General features: G+C 43.6%; 1 protein-coding gene across 3 annotated transcripts in view; it reads left to right on the top strand.

Annotated features, from left to right (window-relative positions):
• The window catches only part of BCKDK (branched chain keto acid dehydrogenase kinase), a 232,964-nt gene that overhangs the window by 144,424 nt on the left and 68,578 nt on the right, over positions 1 to 19,962 (top strand). For all 3 annotated transcript variants that reach the window (XM_078652492.1, XM_078652494.1, XM_078652495.1), the window contains exons 4-9: positions 562 to 789; positions 7,403 to 7,471; positions 7,949 to 8,059; positions 8,157 to 8,204; positions 16,959 to 17,078; positions 18,241 to 18,339. In XM_078652492.1, coding sequence (XP_078508618.1) covers positions 586 to 789; positions 7,403 to 7,471; positions 7,949 to 8,059; positions 8,157 to 8,204; positions 16,959 to 17,078; positions 18,241 to 18,339 — 651 coding nt within the window. In that variant the 5' untranslated portion in view covers positions 562 to 585. The remainder of the gene's footprint in view (positions 1 to 561; positions 790 to 7,402; positions 7,472 to 7,948; positions 8,060 to 8,156; positions 8,205 to 16,958; positions 17,079 to 18,240; positions 18,340 to 19,962) is intronic.

The following is a 19,962-nucleotide window of genomic DNA, read 5'->3' as shown; positions in this document are numbered from 1 at the left end:
TGGGAGGTGGCAGCGAGGAAGAGTGCATCGAATAGTATAGCATTTTGTTGCTGTACGGTAAGCACACAACAGAAAGAGTCAAGTTCATATAGTTTATCTTGTGACATCAAAAGTATGTTGCGAATCGTGTGTATGGTGGCAGTAAATACAAATTGCCTATAGAGCAGCGTGTTCAGTCTGCTTCTGAGCTGCAGGCACATCTAAGGTCATTACACTAACAATGATCTGCTTACAGTGTCTGTTAAAATGTGTGCGTTTGTCTACACTAAGCAGGTGATATAAATACTGTAGTGTGGGCTTGCTCGAATACCTCTGTGTAGAAATATATACTTGCTGCTCTCAGTACCCTTACATTTTATTCATATCGATCAAAAACACCCATAATCAATCTATTTTCAGAATACTAAGAGACAGAATGGAAATCAAAATACATAATCATGCCTGTTGCCGTTAAAGCGATCTGACAATGCTGCATCTGTGTTGCTTTTTATGAGGTCTGCAGTAAGAGGATCTACCTCGGTTGAGCTGCCTCTACTGATGCACGCTGTTCCCTTTCTGCAGGACTCTGGTCTTCTTGAAGGCACAATGATGTGGAAGACGCTAGTCATACTGCAGGTGAGAGGGCGTGGGGGAGGTCTGCTCTCCCTGCCTCCCGGACTAGCATGGCCATCAGTTGGGCGCCACTCCACATCTGCGACCGACCAGAGTCAAATCGAGTTGGCCCGGGAGCGATCAAAGACCGTCACCTCCTTCTACAACCAGTCCAGCATAGACGCTGCTGCTGAAAAGGTAAGGGATTGATTGGGTTTGGGTTGGGTTACCTTCTATTTAGGACCTTCAAGAAGTTACAATCCAACAGTTTCATAAGGGACAAAGGCTGGGTATGTTAAGACACCTTGAGGCACTGCTGCTGCTTCTGCATTTGTTTTTCATGCTGAAATGGTCACTGCAGCATGACAGAAGTTCAGAGAGGGGTATTGACTTAAAGTATGTAGAACACGTTTGTTGCAGGTGAGAATGGTTCACATTTTCATGTGTCTTTTTGTTTGCTGTTAGACTGGTATGGTGGATCATTAATTGTAAGGCTTCTTGAAGTTACTGCTCCATCCTGAGGTTACCATTGCTGCTGTTACACAAAAAAATTCATTATTACCCAATTATCACTGATGTCGTTTTAGTCGATTTTAGATGAAGTGTACGCTGTACTGAAGTTATCGTTAATTCTGCCTTAATCTATGTCCTCTTGTCCATGTCCATGTACTTTGTGGAATGTTTTGTTACATGTAAATATTTTAAATGTTTGTGTCCATCTCCATGTATTTTGTGGAATGTTTTTTGACCTGTAAATATTTTAAATGTTTGTGCACATCTGAGTCTTAAATGTTAGTTCAGAAAAACTGTTCTGTGTGTATGTTAATATATGTATTGCAATAAGATTACACTGATTTTTCCAAAAACTGATAAAAATATATAGTGGAATATAAGATAAGTGTTTTGCGCTTTTTGGGTTTGGACATAAAGTACATTTTGTTTTCTCTTTTGTTTTTTCATTTGTTGACTGTTCTCATCCATATGGAGAGACACAATTGTAAAAAAGGTTATTTAGATTTTTCAGAGTGGCAGAACCACTGTTTTGCATATAGTACTAATTCCCAGGTTCTGCACTAGACTGGGCTACCCCATTGCTTTATATCTATTAACTGCGACCCAGCAGCAGTGAACAAGGCTGTGGAGTTCAGGTTTCTGCACCAGTGTTTGGCCTGGTTGAAGAATGCCTGTTTGGAGAATTTGTAAATGTTGTGTCTTTTTATGCTTTTTTTTTTGTTTTGGAACTCAAGTAAATGGCATCAAAGTGTGCTGACAATCTTCAACTGCTGAAGTAACTGGCATCTTTTGATAAACAAAAGACCACAAAAAAATTCATTATTATTGTCACTAGTGTTAATAAGAATGAAGTATAGTCGCACTCCTCTAGATCCCAGAGAACCTTCAACATCAAGATTAGCACTGTGTTTAAGAATGAATAATTGCCTGAGAAAACCTTGCTTTCTTCTAACCCCCTAAACTAAATTGAAATTCTCAGAGAAGATACTGAGACTCTGAAACAAAGGGAAAAGAGTACGCTCATGAAGAACTTTTAATTCTGGCACTAGATGTTAGTGAGAAGACATTATATTTAGGAAGAGGAGGATACAAGTAGGCTAGCTCCACCAAATCCCATTAAAGGGGATGGTGCAGTGTTAAAAGGAGCTGCAAAGCTGTGGAGCGCAGCTAAAAGCAGACCAGAAGACTCCAGATTTCTGCTAGAAAAGCAGGTTATCAGTTTTTGTCTTTTACCTAAAGTATTGCAACAAAATTAGATGTTTCTGAGAATTTCTACATTTAGTGCTGAATTGAGAAACCTATAAACCTTCTCCATTGAACCTGCAATACATAGGGCTGCATGTGAAGTCTTCTTGACAGTGAAAACTGCAAGGAAAAGAGCACCAAACCGTGAGAAGATCCTCAACCAGACTTGCATAGCAAACGCTTGTAAGCTGTGGGGAATAAGATGGATAGTGCTGCAGCAACGCAAATACTGCTGGACTCCATGATTAGATATGATCAGCAGCAATATGTATGCTGAATGTAATTCAGCATCTTGAAGAGGAGTTTGCGAAAAGGGTGAAAGCCATTATGGGAGATGAAAAATAAATAATTTGCATCACTTTTCTGAAGCCCTCTTGAAACTGCTGAAGCTGCTGGGAAACGGCCATGCTCAGGAAAAGTATCAAGGCATGTGCAGTTTCACTTTACGGAATGTTTCTTCCTTGAAAACATCACAAACAAACATTCATGTGTCCTTATGAGAGGAGCATCTTCTGGCCCAAATTGAACAAAAAACTGGAGCCTAAGAAGAAAGTGCAAGGCACAGGAAAAGCAATGGGGACATTGCAGACAAGTGGGTCATTTAACAAAGGTAGTGTTATTGATAGGAGAAGACAAGACCGACAACTATACTCTTCAACACAAAGACCTGGTACAGGAGGCATATACCAACCTGCGGGTTCTGGCAGCAGTCCACAACACACAAGCAAACATTTTGAAGGACAGGGCAGAATTAAAAGGGCTCACGCAGACAGTCCCTAACAACAGACAAGTGGTTGTTGAATATAATAAAACATCAGTACTATCTACAAATACTAAAAAGAACACCTGCATTGAAACCAAAGTAGTGGTAGTGGTTCTGCAAATGATATGGCTCACAGCCATTCATCTTTACTCATACCTGAACGATTGGTTGGTGAAGAGGGATTTGTTTAAAGATATCAGACTGGTATTCAAAAAGGATGAATTAAAAATCACTGCTGCCAAGCAAATAAAAGATTTTTCTGGGGGCAGTTGTGGAGACACAAGAAGCACTGTCAATTCTAGAGCCGATAAGGGTGATGACATTACTACAACAAATAGTCCTTTTCCAGGTGGCGTAGTCTCTAGTAGTGAGTACTTGGAGGATATTTTTTGGGAAAGATGGCGTCTTGTATTCATTTGATACTAAATTAATGTCTTCATAATGTACCAGTACAAGAATGGCTGAATAATTCGTGGCCACAAAGGAAAGGGGACTGGGAGGGATATAGGTGTTGTCTGAAGCAATTGAATTGGTGGATAAACTGCAGTATAACAAGAGGTACAACTATCAACCAAACACTCCCAACAGCCATCATTACCACAAATGTGTAGCACTGGAGCAAAAATGGCAGTAAGAGACAAAGTGTTGAAGACAATCTTTCAGGCAGTAAAGGTTTTTAGAGTCTTTTTCTAAAACGACCTCTTATCCATAACTAAATGAAGATTTGTAGCACATTATCTACCAGGAAAAACACATACAGACAAGTTAAGAAGACCAATTGATGCATCACCCAAGTGGAAGCTGTAAAAGACATAGGCAACCATGATTTTTAATCTGTGGGGGTATGCAAGGCATTGATTTGTTGACCCAAAAAATGCAAAATGCTGAAGCATTGCAATGCACTGTTGATGAGTTGGTACCAGAAATTTGCTTGAACAACTTCAAGATATCCAAGATGACTGTAATTCTCATTGTAACAAGATGAGCAGGTCACAGCTATGTTGCTCGGCAATGGTGTGATCCCTGAAGTCTTAGAATTTTTACATGTAAATTTAACAGAAAATTGCACGAATGTCATCAGTGAGATGGGTGGACCATCCACTGAGATATGTTACATGAGCTAGATAAATAAATGAGTGTTTACATTGGCAGGTTGTTATTCGGCATCTTAAGTATCTTTTAGTCTGTGGGTTCATTTAATACAATAGAAGCCATAAAATAATTTCTAGGCCTCTACAACCTCTTACATACATGCGGGTCTGCGTCTCAATTTTTTATGTAAATCCTACAGATTCATCTTAATAGGTATCGAACTCAGCTCAGTTGCAATCCATAAACATTTCTGTCTTCAAACAGGTGTTGGAATACCTTCATTGGTGTACCGTATAGGCTAAACTCCTGAAGTGGTTCCCTTTCACTGACTGAATGTCACCTAAAGTTACTATGAGCATGGACTCTTCATTTCAGCTGAAGAGCTTATGACGAAATGATAGGTCATTGGGCTTGTCACGATCATGTTAGCCACATTGTGCTTAAGGCCATTTTTCTGACCCCGATGTCCTTTTATCTAAACAACAGACAAAGGTTGCTCTGTTTGAACTTGAGGTGGTCATATGTGCCCTATCCAACTATAGTAAAGGTTTATACTTATTAAGCTAAATATTATTTTTCTTACAGTCTTAAAATAGCATACTTGGTGCCTCAATCTTTTTCTAGTGATTTCAGACATCACCTCATCTATGGCCTTAATTTGATTCTCTGTGTGATCCTTAACACTCTAGAGTCTCCAGCCAAAACTCACCTAAAATTAGTCATTAGGATGCGGTTTTTCTTACAGTTGTTAATAATTTATGCAGTGAGCAAATTCAAATGTTTTTTCCAACTTTTTTGAATTTTGTTTCTGTATGGAGACTTGGTGATCCTCCATACCACCTCTTAGCTGAAGAAAATTTTCAAAATCGTTCTTAATGAGGAGATCTTGCTACCTTTATTTTTTGTAAAGCATCCATTGATGCTGAGGGGTATTTACATAAACAAAATTTCAGAATTGTTTTATTTTTCCCAGGGTTAAGTTTTTTCGAATTTTATGCCAGCATTTTGTCAGCAACAGGGATGCCTCTCCTGCCAAACTGTCTGCTAAACCTTTGATTACTATCTGGGCGGTCTTGTGTTTCTCTGAATGTTAAAAACTGCCACTTTACACTACTGTAAGAACATCCAGGTGCGCACAGTAACTGACAAGGTGTATTTTATTTATTTAAGAGTTTTATATAGTGCTTCAAAGACCTGAGGCTATCCTAGCACTGTACATCAGTACAGGTTCAACAAATCACACGTATAATCCAATCTGGACAAGTCAAGGGTTGAGCACTGTAGAGGGGAAAAAAGCAGGGAAGGGGTACAAGGAGATTGTAATCTAAGGATTGAGGTCTTGCCTTGATGGGCGATTGATGACCTGCTAGTTGAGATGTTTGTTACCCTCCACCAGTAGGTTCTTTACTGAATCGTCTTTAATGCGGTTATATATCACTATGCTGGGGGTGTTCGCTTCTAGGCGTTTGCCCCGACCAGAGAGACTTATCTAAGAATCTGTTGCCATTATTGGAGCTCACACGTCTCTACTAATACTTAATGGTTTTCAGTCCTGGAGCTAACAGTAAGTTTGTTATACGCCATATGACAAGTAGTTCTAAGTCCTCCTTTGTACAGGAAAACCCATCCACTTATATCCCTCTGTGTTAATCGTAGGTGTTGAGACAGAATAAAATGATTGAATTACGTGAGCTATAGGACTGTAAGGACAGAGGCTGAAAGTGCATAAATGTCTCATTTCACCGCTGAAAATAGTTCTTGTTGTAGTGTAAGTGTTAGAAGCCCAGCCATTGTGTGACATAGTGAAAAAAGCTGGGAAACAGGTTATTGGTAAAATTCAAAAGGAAAAGCTCAATACAATGGATAATAATGTAATTCAGGCTCTCTTTTGTATGGTGTTGATGGCGTTTCGACCCTCTCTAGATACGGGGTCTCCTCAGGACTGTGTTTCTGGGGACAGTACAGCACATACATGTATTCATATAGTATCCAGGATGTCGGTTGAATGGTGAAGCACAGGAACGATAGATATCCAGACTAGTATTAAGTTCCACCAAAGGGATAACTGGAATACTCCAGGGTGTAGGTAGAACCCAAAGTGTTCACTCCACGTGTCTATTATTCATGTAGTACTTAAGTAAATGCTCGATCAAGAGCAGGAGAGGTGACGCCGAACGTGTCATCACTACAACATGAATAATAGACACTTGGAGTCAAGCATAGATATTCCCCTGCTCTCCACATTCTTTAGAGGCTACATATAAACACACTGTCTTTTTAATGGAGCCCTTGTAACAAGTGAACTAAAGGACTCATTAACCAGGGAAGCTGTTTCATGCGTCTCTCCTCAAATCTATTCTCCCTCTAGCTCTACCTGGCTCTTCTTTGTCCATTCGACCCGACTTTCCTTGGCACCAGTTTTGATTTGACCTCTCCTTCGCTACCTGTGCCCCTCTTCCTCACTTCACATAGGCTCACGGTCTCACTCTACCTTAGCCTACTGTGTATGCTGTCCCATATTCTCCCTCCCTTGCACCACAGGGTTATCCTTTGTTGACTTCCTTTACTCTTCTTCACCAGTCTCTTAACTGTATTATTTTTTCTGAGTCTTTTTAACCAGGAAGTTACTTACATATTGTGCAACAGTCTCCAGGGGCAAAGGGGCAAGTTCAGTGGCAATTGATCCTTTTATTTATCGGAATGGGTCGTCTTGTGCTCACATGCAGGACATTTGTATGTAGCCTCTTTCAGAACTCTGCTCAGCCACTGTAAAGCATCATGGGCTCAGATGTGTTTCTGCCAGAGTGAGTTAAGGCACTAGGGAGTTAGGGTAGTGAATCGGGTCATCACTAGTCTGTGATTCACCAGCAAACTCTGACTTTAAGCATTGAAGATGTTGGTTAGGCTGAATAGGGAAAGAGATCTTTGTTTTATTGTCAATGGTTGACAGCCTCTACAGGTCAGTACCGTGGATATGATAGACTAGTCTGCAAAGGGTTTCTGGGTTCATGTGGTAGGATTTGCTGGCATTGTCTGTCTAGTAAAGGTTGGGATTGTAGAGTTAAAGTAGCTAGTCAATAAAAAACTCAGTTTGCTAATGGAAATTGGTAGCGTCTGGTGCAGATCACCTGGAATTCGATTGACCTGTGCATTTCTTTAGATTTCTACTAAAATCTACTTGATTTGTCTCCTTGTTAGCCTTCCGTGCGTCTGACACCAACCACCATGCTGTATTCTGGCCGCTCCCAAGACGGCAGCCACATCCTGGTAAGGAAAAACAATTTTTCTTCTTCCAGCCACTAACCACCAAAGAGTTCAATTATTCAGATTGCAACTTGTCCATGCTTTTTGTTGAATCAATGTGGTCGTTATTCTGAACATAAACATCTTGCTCATGTTCCAAGTCTTTAGATTAGGTGTTTGTGTCGCTGCACATTTCATGAAACCCTGCACTCTCTGTCCCAGTACAGGGTGTTATTCTTCAACAGGATTGAATAGGAGCCCTCTGTAAAGAAAATTCTATTAAAACAACTATAAAGACCGTACAGGTTTATGTTGGTGTTTACAAACCAATCTGTGGCAGTTTGCGGGTGGGTGTAGAAGCACCAAGTACCCCATTGGGTTTATTTCTTTTAAGCTACTTCAGTAATGAAATGCGTGTGTGAGGTGATGGGAGCAGGAATTTTAGTCATGCACACTCATTGGCCCTCTCTCCTTTCCACTTCTCACCTTTGATTCCTATAGAAAAGTGCCCGCTACCTGCACAAGGAGCTACCGGTGCGCATTGCTCATAGAGTTAAAGGTTTCCGCAGCCTGCCCTTCATCATCGGCTGCAATCCCACTATTCTCCATGTGGTAGGTGTCTCCTCCCCTACATACGCATTTTCTCTCAGTAGAACCTGTCCTTCAAGTGCAATTCTCATTTTTTCTTTTCTCTAATCTTGCCCCACAGCATGAGTTGTATATCCGGGCCTTTCAGAAGCTGAGTGAGTACCCTCCGGTGAGTATCTGTCATGAGTATGTGTGTGGGCAGATCCTACTTAACAAGCTTCTGTAATTCTGAGCATCCTCTTTTAAACCTTACCCACTGCTCCTTAGAAGGTATCTGCTGCTGCTTTTGTAGATTTGTTTATTTCTCCTTTTCATTCTACGTAATTGTCCTCTCTGCTCTGAGTTCCTCCTCCCCCTCCTCTAGTTTGAACTCTCTTTTTTTGAGGAGGGGGCGGGGGGGCTCAACTTCTTATGTGAGTGCACCCTCTCGCGATTTTTCCTTCTAGCATGCGAAGCCTTGTCCTCCTCTTTTCCCCTCAGGTTCTAACAAAAATGAAAATGTGAGATATGGTTCCATAGTAGTAGTGGTGGTAACAAGGAAGAAAAAATCAGCTACCATATTTTTCCCTTTCTCAATCTCCAGCCTTTGCTGAGCCCTTATGGCAAGAATTTGTATTTAGCTGTTTCCCAGAGTTTTTGGACAAAAAGGATGGATTATGGTAGAAGTCTTCTCCCAATCAGGGCAAGATGCTCTTTCATATACCTCAACCAGGTAAATTTGAGATCTTTATCTAATGATTTGCAATCATTAATTATAGTCTGAGTACAGCTCTCCACAGCATCGGGGGGGGGGGGGGTTATTTGACATAGTCCATTAATGGCACTAGATCTAACAAAAAAGTGGAATAGTAATAAGAAGAGTAGATCTGCACCATAACATCCAAAGGTTTCCTGCCCAATTCCCTTGCAAATCTTAAGAGCACTACAGTAGATTGTTCAAGCCTTAACCGTCTGCACTTAGTCAAGTGCATCCAGGAGCAGTACTGGTCAAAGGGGATTCCCAGATAAGAGAAGATGGAGACATTTAGCAGTTTTTCTCCATTTATATTTCGGGACGTCTGCAATTTTGAAGCTTTGCTTATGTCCATGATCTGGGATTTGGTGGTATTGGTTTTAAAACCAATCCAGGCATAAAAAGATAGAATCTATTCAAACATTTGTGTTCATACCTAACCTTCCCTGTAACACCCACATGTATCTGGGCCAAAACATGAACCACTTGCGGGTCAAATCCCATGTCAATCATAATGGACCACAGTTTCCCTCTATCCACATAATGAAAGACCGTAGTTAGGTCCATAAACCCTAGATGTATACTGCCATCGTTAAACCACAATGTATTTAGAAATGATACGATGAAGACTAAGGCACTGCTCAACAGTGCCAATGCCTCATCTGAAACCAAATTGTTCATCTGAGAAGTACCCCTGATCTATGACCCAAGACTCTAACCTTTCTAGTAAAATTCTCCCCATAAGTTTACAGGTGGTGTCTATTAGAGAAATTGGGCGGTAGCATTGTGGCTCTGGTCTGTTGCCCTTTTTAAAGATTGGCCTAATGTTTGCACAGGACCAGGATTTCAGTGGACCTTCTGTTGCCACACTTCTCAGAACAATAGCTAGGAGAAGAGCCCAGAGATCAGAATTAACTAAAAAATAAAGCTTCTGGACTAGGGACCTTATTTTCCTGTGAACGGTTCAGGTCAGAGATAACTTCCTTGTACGTAGGTGGATCTACAGATATCTTCTCAATGTAAAACACAGCCATAGGTCTCTCAAGAAAGCGATCTTATTCTCCATTAATGCTATACAATTTTGACAAATATGTTACCCAGTCGTGAGGTGGAATATTATCTGCAATCTGGGTATTAGTGTCATCTTCAAAGAAGGGATAGTTTAGTTTTCTAAAAAAGAAAAGTATATATCATTACTAGTCTAGCTGTATAAAGTTTATCCTAGGCTTCAGTGATGATATCTTTTTTCCTCTGAGAAATAGCCTGTCTATATTCACGTATAGATGAAATCACCAACTCCCTGTCCTGAGGGGCCTGCTTTAGGGCATCTAAAATATTTTTGTGAGTCCTAGAACAATTTCTATCGAACCAGCTTTGTGACTTGTTTTCCATTCTGTTTTCCTTGATGATCGGCAGGCCACTTATTGACTGACCAATATCTTGAGATGCATTTAGGACCAACTTGGTGTCAAGCTCCTCATTCAAGCAGGAAAATACTTGACCCCTATTTTCCTTTAATAAATCCTTGAGGAGATGCTGAGAGTCTACTGTAGCCCACCTCTGAATAATCCCCTTATTATTTGTGTGTAAGTTAACGGGGTATTGAGGACAGAAGCAGGGGATTGTACATTTTTACCGTAAGCAAGAGCCAATGATAAAGTATAGTGGTCAATTAAACTGTTTGACCGAATGTCATACTCATTGGCATGTGGCTTAAAAAAACTACCATGCCCTCTACCTGGAAAGGAGATATGTTCTACATCTCGGTTTCTAAAATGATCAGTTGTAAGAAAAAGTGGCCCCTAGTTCAGTATTGAATTTGAAGACAAACTATGCTGTAGTTCTTAATTAAGTTAAGCCATTCCTAATTCCTGAGCTTGTTTAAGAGACCAGCCACATTCCCCAAAAAACATTTAAAAACAACAGACTGATTTGAATTAACAGATAATTTGGATTCCGTAGAGGCTGGAGTAGGGGCTATTGTCATATCGGGCGAAAAATGAGGACTGCTAGAGTCGTCAGCCTCGGAGTAGGACAGGCAGCTCCTGTCTGCAAAGCCACACAGGAGACCTCCGGGAAATCAATGATTAGGGAAGACACAGGTCCTTTAATGGCATTAGTACATAGTCCAGCACTCTGAGGGAAACATCCCCAGGTGTTCTGTTGGTGGTTTACTACATTTAAAGTAGAACAGTCAGTCAACATGTTCCAGAGTAGCAAAACAGTTAGCAGTCGAGATATTATGCAAATTCTGGATGCCAGATTTGTCAGTAAAGATGTTACGCATCCTTGTTATAGGAGGTTTGTAGAAGTATTCCAAGAGGCCCTGCATTAATGCCTCCTGGCAGAGTTTTAGGCGATAGAAGTTGTGACACTAATGCTCCAGCAACAGTTTTATTTACGAAGTTGACCACTATACAATCTCCCATGTCATTTGAGGATGAGAGCCAATCCCAATGGTCCCGTTCCACATTTATGATGTTCTCAAAAAGGAAACCATGAGTATGTAGTTCAGAGTTTCTAGCTAACCAATGCACCACCATATTTATTAGCTGGGCATGGGCCTCCGCCTGAGTGAGAGCTGGGACATTTTCCATTACTACTACCAAAGGCGTGGCTTCCGGTGGAAGCTGAAGAACTCTTAATACGTTGAAGGAATGCTGCACGTGCCAGTTGGTGGAAGGAGTGACAAGATTATCCGACTCCCCTGAAATCGAATGTGACGTGCATACAGAGGGCAAAACATTTGGTGCTCTAGGTGCTAAACGCTAGCCGTTCGTTGTAGACCTATTTGGCATATTCGGTTACTCATGCTTACTTCATTTACATATTTCACACCCCGATTAATTGGTAATAGTTCTATAGGAAGAGACACAGTTTCATGCGGCTATTCCCTCCGGAAGAATTACGTGGGAAGGAACAAAGGATAGGCTGACTTAGATTAACCAGTCTTCGAAGCACTGCCAATGTTATTCAGGGTGTCCAATAGCAGACCAAAAATATTTTTGAGAGCTAGCAGTTAGAGTCCAAAGTAGGAAAATCCCCATGTGTTTCCTTCCCTATAGTCAATTGAGGTTCAGTAACGGGCGCGGTAACAGCCGCTCTGCCATGATTGATATGTTTTTGTTGTTGTGAGCTAGCCGATTTGTATGATCTTAGTGACACATTTTGCCTTTGTCTGCGGAGAGCATGTTAGTAGTTCTTTTCGATCAGAGTGGGAGCTGGAAGCATCTAATCCCAGATCCTCATTAAAAACACAAGGGGTTTCATGTGCTGAAAGGGTTTTTCTATTTGATGCTGAGGCAGCAGCCCTGACAGTCTCTATAATCCCTGAAGCCTGCCCTGTGTGTAATGCTTTTTTTGTAGCTCCTAGTCTTCCTTCAACCAGATTAATTTCACTTTTAGGTTATGTTATTTATTTTTATATCGCGCACAGATACTCAAAAGTGTCCCGGCGCAGAGCCAGCGAGGGGTGAGAAAGTAGAGACCTAGGCAAAGAGATACGTTTTCAGGAGTTTTCTAAAAGTCAATGGATCTTTAGTATTCCGAAGCCCAAAAGGAAGGGCATTCCAGGTTACAGCCACTTTCCGAGCAAGCGAACTGCCACCTAACCTCTGGCATTTAAAACGAGAAACCAAAGCCAGAAGCTGAGACCAGGATCACAATTGTCTCACAGGGGCATAGAAAGAAAAAAGTTTTTGCAGGTAAATTGGTCCCTGGCCGTATAGTGCACGATGGGCAATGATTAGTGATTTAAACTTCACCCTTGGCGTCACGGGCAGCCAGTGTAGTGAGCGCAGATGGTGGCTCACACTACTTCTGAAAGGCAAGTCAAGAAGAAGCCTGGCCGCCATATTCTGGACCACCTGCAGCTTTTTCAGCCGGTAGCTAGGAATCCCCAAATAGAGCGCATTAGCATAGTCCAGCCGGGAAAGAATGAGGGCATGAATAACTGACTGTTTTGCCGCCCTAGGCAAAAGGGGAAAACATTTCCTAAGGGTTTTGAGAAGGCCAAAACACGAGCCGGCAAGTTTCTTAACTTGCGTGTGGAATGCAGGTTCTCCTTAAACCAGACCCCCAAGTTCTTTACGGGCTTCCCGATAGATGTTGGTAGAGGGGACCCTATTGGCCAGAGGGAGTCCCTAAAGTTAGGGGAAAAGTTCCCAAAGAGAAGGATCTCGAACTTCTCCTCGTTGCATTTAAGCTGCGCGGAGGTCAGTCATTTAAAAATGGAGGACAGTCAGTGTTTCGCAGGGGAGACTGAGTCCGTATTCTTCTCCCAAGTAAAAAGAAGCTGGGTGTCATCCGCATAGGCGAAAATCTTTGCTCCCAGTTCTTCTGCCAAGTACATCAGTTGTGTAACATACACGTTAAACGAGGGCTAAGGGAGGACCCTTGGGGGACCCCTGTAGTCATTGTCTGGGGAGCAGAAGAGGCTGGCGGAAGCCAGACCTGTTGGACACGTCCATCCAGGAAGGACTTGATCCAGCCCCATACTGAACCCGAGACCCCTATCTCGGTGAGTCGCATAAGAAGCTGTGAGTGCGGGACTGTGTCAAACGCCGCCGATAGGTCGAGCAAAATCAATGCCGCCCTACCGCCTGCGTCCAGACACTCCCGAATGGCTTCCGTGACCTCGACCAAAGCTGTTTCAGTGCTGTGAGCAGCCCTAAGTCCTGACTGGCGGATGCAAGAGACCTGTGTTTTCGACAAACTCAGTGAGTTGTAGTCACTACCTTCTCACAGACCTTCGCTAAACTGGGCAAGAGGGAAATAGGGCGGTAGTTCCCTAAGTTAAGGGGGTCTAAAGAAGGCTTCTTTAAAAGTGGGAGAATCTTAGCCTGTTTGCAGGCAGCAGGGACGCAAGCTTTCTGCAGGGACAGATTGATAATACCGTTTACTTTGGCATTTATAGACTCAGCGGCTGTCGCCAGCAATCTAGCAGGACAAGGGCCCGTGGGAGAGCCTGACTTCACACCCCTTAAGAGCTTGAGAGATTCAGGCAGGTCCACTGGGCTGAAGTCCTGAAGGCGAAGAGTAGAGTGGGCCAAAGATGTCGCCGACCCAGCCCCTAAGGCACTGTGACAGGGGGTAAAGGATGCTTGTATGGTACAGATCTTATCCCTGAAGAAACAGGAGAGATTGTTGCACCAGGAATCAGTTGAAGTTCTGGACGATAACAAAAATGTCCTTGGCATTATTGTTGGCAGAGTAATAGTAATCTGCTTCTTATGTAATGCATCTCCTTTGCCCTGTTTATCTGCCTGATGCTCTAGCTATATGATGTCATTTGGAATGTTATGGATCTTTTAGCCTGGGTAATAGCCTCATAATAGGACTTTTGTTTGTGCCAGAGTTGTAGCTTAGCTGTTTGACCGAAGTCGCTGCAGCGCCACCTCCGCTCTATAACTTTACAATCATGCTTAAGCAGTTTAATATCCGAGGTGAACCAAGGTTTAGAGGGAGACAGCTTGGAGAGCCTAGGAGGGTAGCTAACATGTCCACGGCACTAGACACCCAGTCTGTAAATCCCGCGAGTCCGCCCTCAAAATCACGCGGGAGGGCAGGACTAGAGGCATCCAGTGCCTGATTGAACGCCATGGCTCCCATTGTAATAGTGAGGAAACTCGTTATAGAATCAGATAATGGGCTTTCCTTAGGGCCGGGATAGCATGTTTTCTCTTACCCATCGTTCGTGCCTTCAGTTGATATTCCAAGACTGCTGCTTCCTAAAAGACACCGAAGTAAAGCGATCAGAGGGGCGATCCATCCATGTCTTGGATAGGCGCAGATGGGCCTGCCCTTGGCCGGTGCGCGTCGCATATGGCTAAGTAGCGCACTTTAAAGCGTCAGCAGAAAACCAAGTGAAATAAATTACAGGGGCCACCTCCTGGGGCCCTTTGAATGCCAGAGATTGTAGTCCCAAAAGAAGCGATTAGCACTCCGTGATTGCTTCTTATTTGTTAGCATGTGTTTGCTTTTCTCCCTCTTCTTGTTTGTCTCGCCTTCCTCTTCTTGTGTTTATCTCTCTCGTAGAGCATAGATGCATTACTTTTCGCCTTCAAATGCTCCCTTTTCCGGTGCGTTTCTTAGGTCTCGCTGAGCCAGCGCATGCGCTGTATCTGTGAGACATTTAGTCAGTGGCTTTTCGAAGTGCTACCAAAGCAGACTTTTGCTGGCCACCAGCTTGTGGGCAAGCGCGCGCGCCACGCTCCGTCTCGCCAATCACTGCTGCGCGCGCATCCCTCGCGTGCTTAGCACAGAGCACGCCATCGCGATCACTTTCGCTTTCACCGCGATCGCAATGTCTTTCGCTTTCCCGGTCGCGTGGTGTTACTTTTACAGCCGCACGGCCAATGCTTGTTGTGATTTTCAACTGGGGCAAAGTGTTGATTAATCTGTCACCGCATTTGAAAGCAGCAAGCACAGAATACAGCAAACCATCACGCTGTTTGTCGTTTTATGGAAATCATACGAGGCCTATGGTGTTAAACAACAACCAATAACAAAACAACACAATTTATCCACCATGTTCATACAAAACAGGATGAGGAATAATGAGAGAGGACACGAGCGAGGCACCCAGGCAAGCGCCCATGTTTACCTTCATGCCTAGGTAGAAGTCATCCACGGATTGTGTGCTCATGAACTCCAGCTAGAAGTGTGTGTGTGTGTGTGTGTGTGTGTGTGTTGATTCCTCCCGGCATCACCAGCTTGCCAGTGGCGTCAATCACCCTCACTCCCTCGTGGGTACCAGGCAGCAGGCTGGCTCCGACCTCCTTCACCAGGCTTCCCTCAATGTAGACATCCGCAAACTGCGAGCTGTCATAGTTCACTACTCTCCCGCCTCGGATTAAAATCCTGTTGTGGACAGCCATTGCTGGGCCTCCTGGGGCTTCTGGTTGGTGCAGAGGGAGAGTCTCGGAAGACCCACACGCAAGCCCAGGTGCACTTGTTTTTGAAAAGCAGGGTAGACAAATAACAGAAACACAGGTTATACTGTCTTTCTTTTAGTTCCAGTTCACTAAAGTGTCACTCTGTAAAGAAACAACGTTTTTGGCGGGCTAGCAGGTCCATAGTGACGGAGAATGTCCCTGTGCCCGCTGGTGCAGCTCCTTTATGACAGAGGTGGCCGTCTCTGAACCTTGCTCCTGCGCTTCACCAAGAATGTTTATGTGATACACTTAACGGCGCGGCCCTCTTCAGCACATGGGATGCTGCATAACAAGGCTAGAACCTTCGACATACCTAATAAGTCCCAAAGGAGAGACAGTTGACTTTGCCAATGATTATTACAAATCCAGGGACATCCAGTATTTGCACCTCCTATGTTTTATGTAAAATGTACATTTGTTTATTTTCTCACTTACTGTATTTCTCCGTCATTACTTTTCTCATGTTCCATTCTTTTTTGTTTTTCTCACTTTATCTGAATATTAAACTATTTCCATGGGTTTCAAATTTAGTCTCCTACCCTGTACAGCTTCATCATAGTCAATAAGACTGTTTACATGCTGGTGGAAGGCTCTTCCCTGACCTTCCTGATCTTTCAGAGCAACTGTTCTGTTGGGGTTTGGTCTCACTCGTTTATCTTCTGAAGCTATTCTTCATTTCCCAGACCTTGCATCAGTTGTCAGAAATCCTATGTTCAATCTCTTTAAAAATATCAGTTGTTATTCTATTAATGGGAGGCATGCACTATGGCAACGTGTGATCTCAGCTGGCAGAAGTGCAACATTTTTCTGCAGGATTGTTAATTTACACTTACCTTGTAAAAATGTTCTGTGATAAAAGCAGGGCACAATGACTTTGCTTTATAAGAATATTCCATGCAACCGTCATAGTTTGGGTGTCAGAGTGGAGGGAAATGGGTAAGTCTGCCCGCTAGTAGAGATTCTTTTGTTTTGTATGATTGACAGCAGTTTTTCTGAATTAATTAAATTCAACAGTCAATTTACTTTCAACAGAGCGACAAAAAAAAATCTCTCTCCTGCTAGTCGTTCAGTGTGATATGCATGCTCTTTTCTATGTCCTGCTAGTAAAGGTTGAATTGTAGAGTCTCCCTCCCCCACCTCCCCCACTGTCACCCCCAAACCAAGCACCTCGAGCTGCACACACCTTCCTGAGCAAAAGCTCCTATTCTTTGTATAATGGCTTCACTGTCTATTTCTCTGTGTTCTTTTTTTTCAGATCACTGACCATGAGACAGAGGGGCAGTACTGCAAGCTGGTGCGAGATCTCATGGACGATCATAAGGATGTGGTGACCCAGCTGGCAGAGGGGCTAAGAGAGAGCCGCAAGCACATTCAGGTAATCAGTACTATAAAAGAAGCTAAGGGGTACATACAACTAGGCTTGCAAAAACATTTTCCAGAAGAGTCCTAGCAGGAATCCCCTCAGCAGCATTCAGAAAATTCCATTAACAGCCCTTGCAGTAATATATTTTGAGAAAATCTTTCCCGAACGGTTCTTGTAGGAGTGCATCTCCTCAGGAGAACCCTTTCAGGGCTGAAGCAGGAGAACCCTTCTGCAGTAATCTCTTTAAAGCAACCTGTGCAGGGAAAACCCTGGATCGCCGATTGGTGGACCCCTTATTTAGCATCCCGTCCACAGCTTTCCTTATCTTATCAAGCTAAGAAATATTCCTAGAGTATTCTATAGGGAAAAGTATTAGTGCCAACATTCCCTTGAAGGTAAGTACTCTACATACTTGCGGAATGTCAATTGCATTGAGACTCATGCTATTTCTGGCCCATGTAAGCAAATATCTGGTATCCAAGCTCTCTGTAGGATCAGCTCTCGTAATATTAAGTTTTTCAATGGAGCTGAGACTAAGAACGTGGTTTTTACATACTTGGCACATGACGCTTTGACTCATCTTCAGTGTCTGGTCTCCTTTTCTGGCTACTGTAGTGTGTCTCAGTGACATCATTCTGTTAGTCTTTTGAAAGTCACCATCCATTGTTGAATGATGAACGTAACCTTGAGCTACCTCTATGCACTGCACCCACTAATTGCAACGACTCACTGCATACTCTTCCTCTCTGACCATTATGTTTTTCCGCCCATTGAGCCCTACAAACACTAGAGGTCCCTGGATATCTAGCTTATGTCACCCAAAAAGTTTATTTCACATTTACCTTCCTTGAATGTAAGAGTTCCTCTGCTCTACCCAGCTAGCCTGCCTGAGAAGATCACAATTCTGCCTGTGCTGGACCATGCAAGCTCCTTGCTCATCTGGTTGGTTTCCCACCCTTGACTTTTAGAGATACATCACATCAATCACCACTGATAGTGAGAGCTTACTATACTCAAGTTAACTTGATAACAAAAGATACATACCCACTTTGGAGAGTGACCCTAAGAGCTCCTGAACTCCCATCTCTGTGCCCACAAGCGCTACCTGCAAAGCTAATACAATCACTGCACAAGCGACTCGCACACTCAGATCTGTGACTTTTCTGTCTTTTAGGATGAGAAGGTAATCCGCTATTTCTTGGACAAGACCTTGACCTCCAGACTGGGAATCAGGATGTTGGCATCGCATCATTTGTCCCTGCACGAGGATAAGGTATGCAATGGCAGGTTGGGAGACTTCCATGGGCCTTTCTTTTTATGTTATCTTACAAAACTGCTGCAGACTTGGCTTTATTTGCATGTATTCTACACGTTTTCAATATTTGATTGGTCTAAGAAAAGGAGCACTTGGATTTTCATATTTCTTAAATATGTTTCTCGAGCTACAGCCAAGTCCTTAGGCCTTTCATTGGCCTCACATCTCCCTCAATCCACCTTTCGCGCCTATGGAAGGGACTTCCAGCCACGCCATTACCCTCATGCATGTTGCCCAGCTTTTGCGACGCCACGGTACCCACAGACCCTGTGGGTCAGACATCCAGCAGTCTAGTCAGTCCCCCACCCTCCCAAGTAGCTGCAGCCTGCAAACAATCCTAATCTGCCTTCTTTCCAACATGGGCACCCAGTTGGCTGCAGGATTTACCATCACCTGCCCCACTGGCATTCCATAACATCGGACAGGTGGGTTTTCCAAATTGTCCGAACGGGCTACTCCTTCCCCTTCATGATAACCCCTCCCTCCATACCACCATCAAGACCGGCTGACGGAGGATCATCTGTGTCTTCTCCGCCAGGAAGTTACGGCTCTCTTGGCCAAGGGTGTCCTAGCTAGGGTGCCAACACCAAAAGTGGGTTGTGACTGTTATTCCAGTTATTTCGTGGAGCCCTAAAAGGACAGAGGCCTTCATCCTATCCTAGACCTATGGCCCTCAACTACTTCCTCAAGAAGAAGTTGTTCAACATGCTCACGTTAGCTCACATCCTGTCTGCTCTGGCCCCAGACTTGATGGTATTGTTGGACTTACAGGATTTCCACTTTTCTATCCGGCCTGCCCACTAGCATTACCTGCGGTTCATGGGAGAACACCTACCAGTGCCCCTCGGGTGTTCGCCAAGGTGATGGCGGTGGTCGGGCCTCATCTACAGAGATATGGGGTGGCAGTCTTTCCCCATCTCGACGACTGACTGTGAAGGAGGGTTCACCCCAGACTGTCTTCCCCCACCTCCAGACCACAGCAGACCTTAAGCACTCGCTGAGGTTCACTATCAACATGTTGAAGTCGCACCTGACTCCCTCTCAGACGCTTTCCTTCATCAGATCTGTTCTGGACACAGTGCAGTTTCAGGCTTACCCTCCCAAGCGGCGAGTCCAGGATATTAAGGCTATGATACCAATGTTTTATCCTCTATCCTGGATTTCCCTTGTGACAGACCTTGAGGCTGGTCGGACACATGGCCTCCTGCATCCTGTTGCTGACTTATGCCAGATGGCATATGCAGGTTCTGTAGTGGGACCTGAAGTTCCATTGGGCACAGTATCAAGGCAGTCTCTCCGACATGGTACATATCTACATATCTGGTAGGGAACTGCGAAAGATCTGTAGTGGTGGCTCACAGACAGCAATTGGGTCAGAGGCAGACCCCTTTCCCTTCCCCAACCAGATCTCACAGTAGAGACAGATCCGCCACTCCTGCGATGGGGCAGCCACCTGGGAGAGGTGGAGATAAGAGGACTCTGGTCTCTAGTGGTACCATGACTTCACATCAACCTGCTGGAGCTTCGTGCGATCCCGCTTGCATTGAAAGCCTTTCTGCTCTCCACCGGAAGGCTAGTACA

Source organism: Lissotriton helveticus, chromosome 7 (genome assembly GCF_964261635.1).
Source record: "Lissotriton helveticus chromosome 7, aLisHel1.1, whole genome shotgun sequence".
In the NCBI taxonomy this organism is placed as follows: Eukaryota; Metazoa; Chordata; class Amphibia; order Caudata; family Salamandridae; genus Lissotriton; species Lissotriton helveticus.
This window is presented reverse-complemented; position numbering and strand designations above follow the sequence as displayed.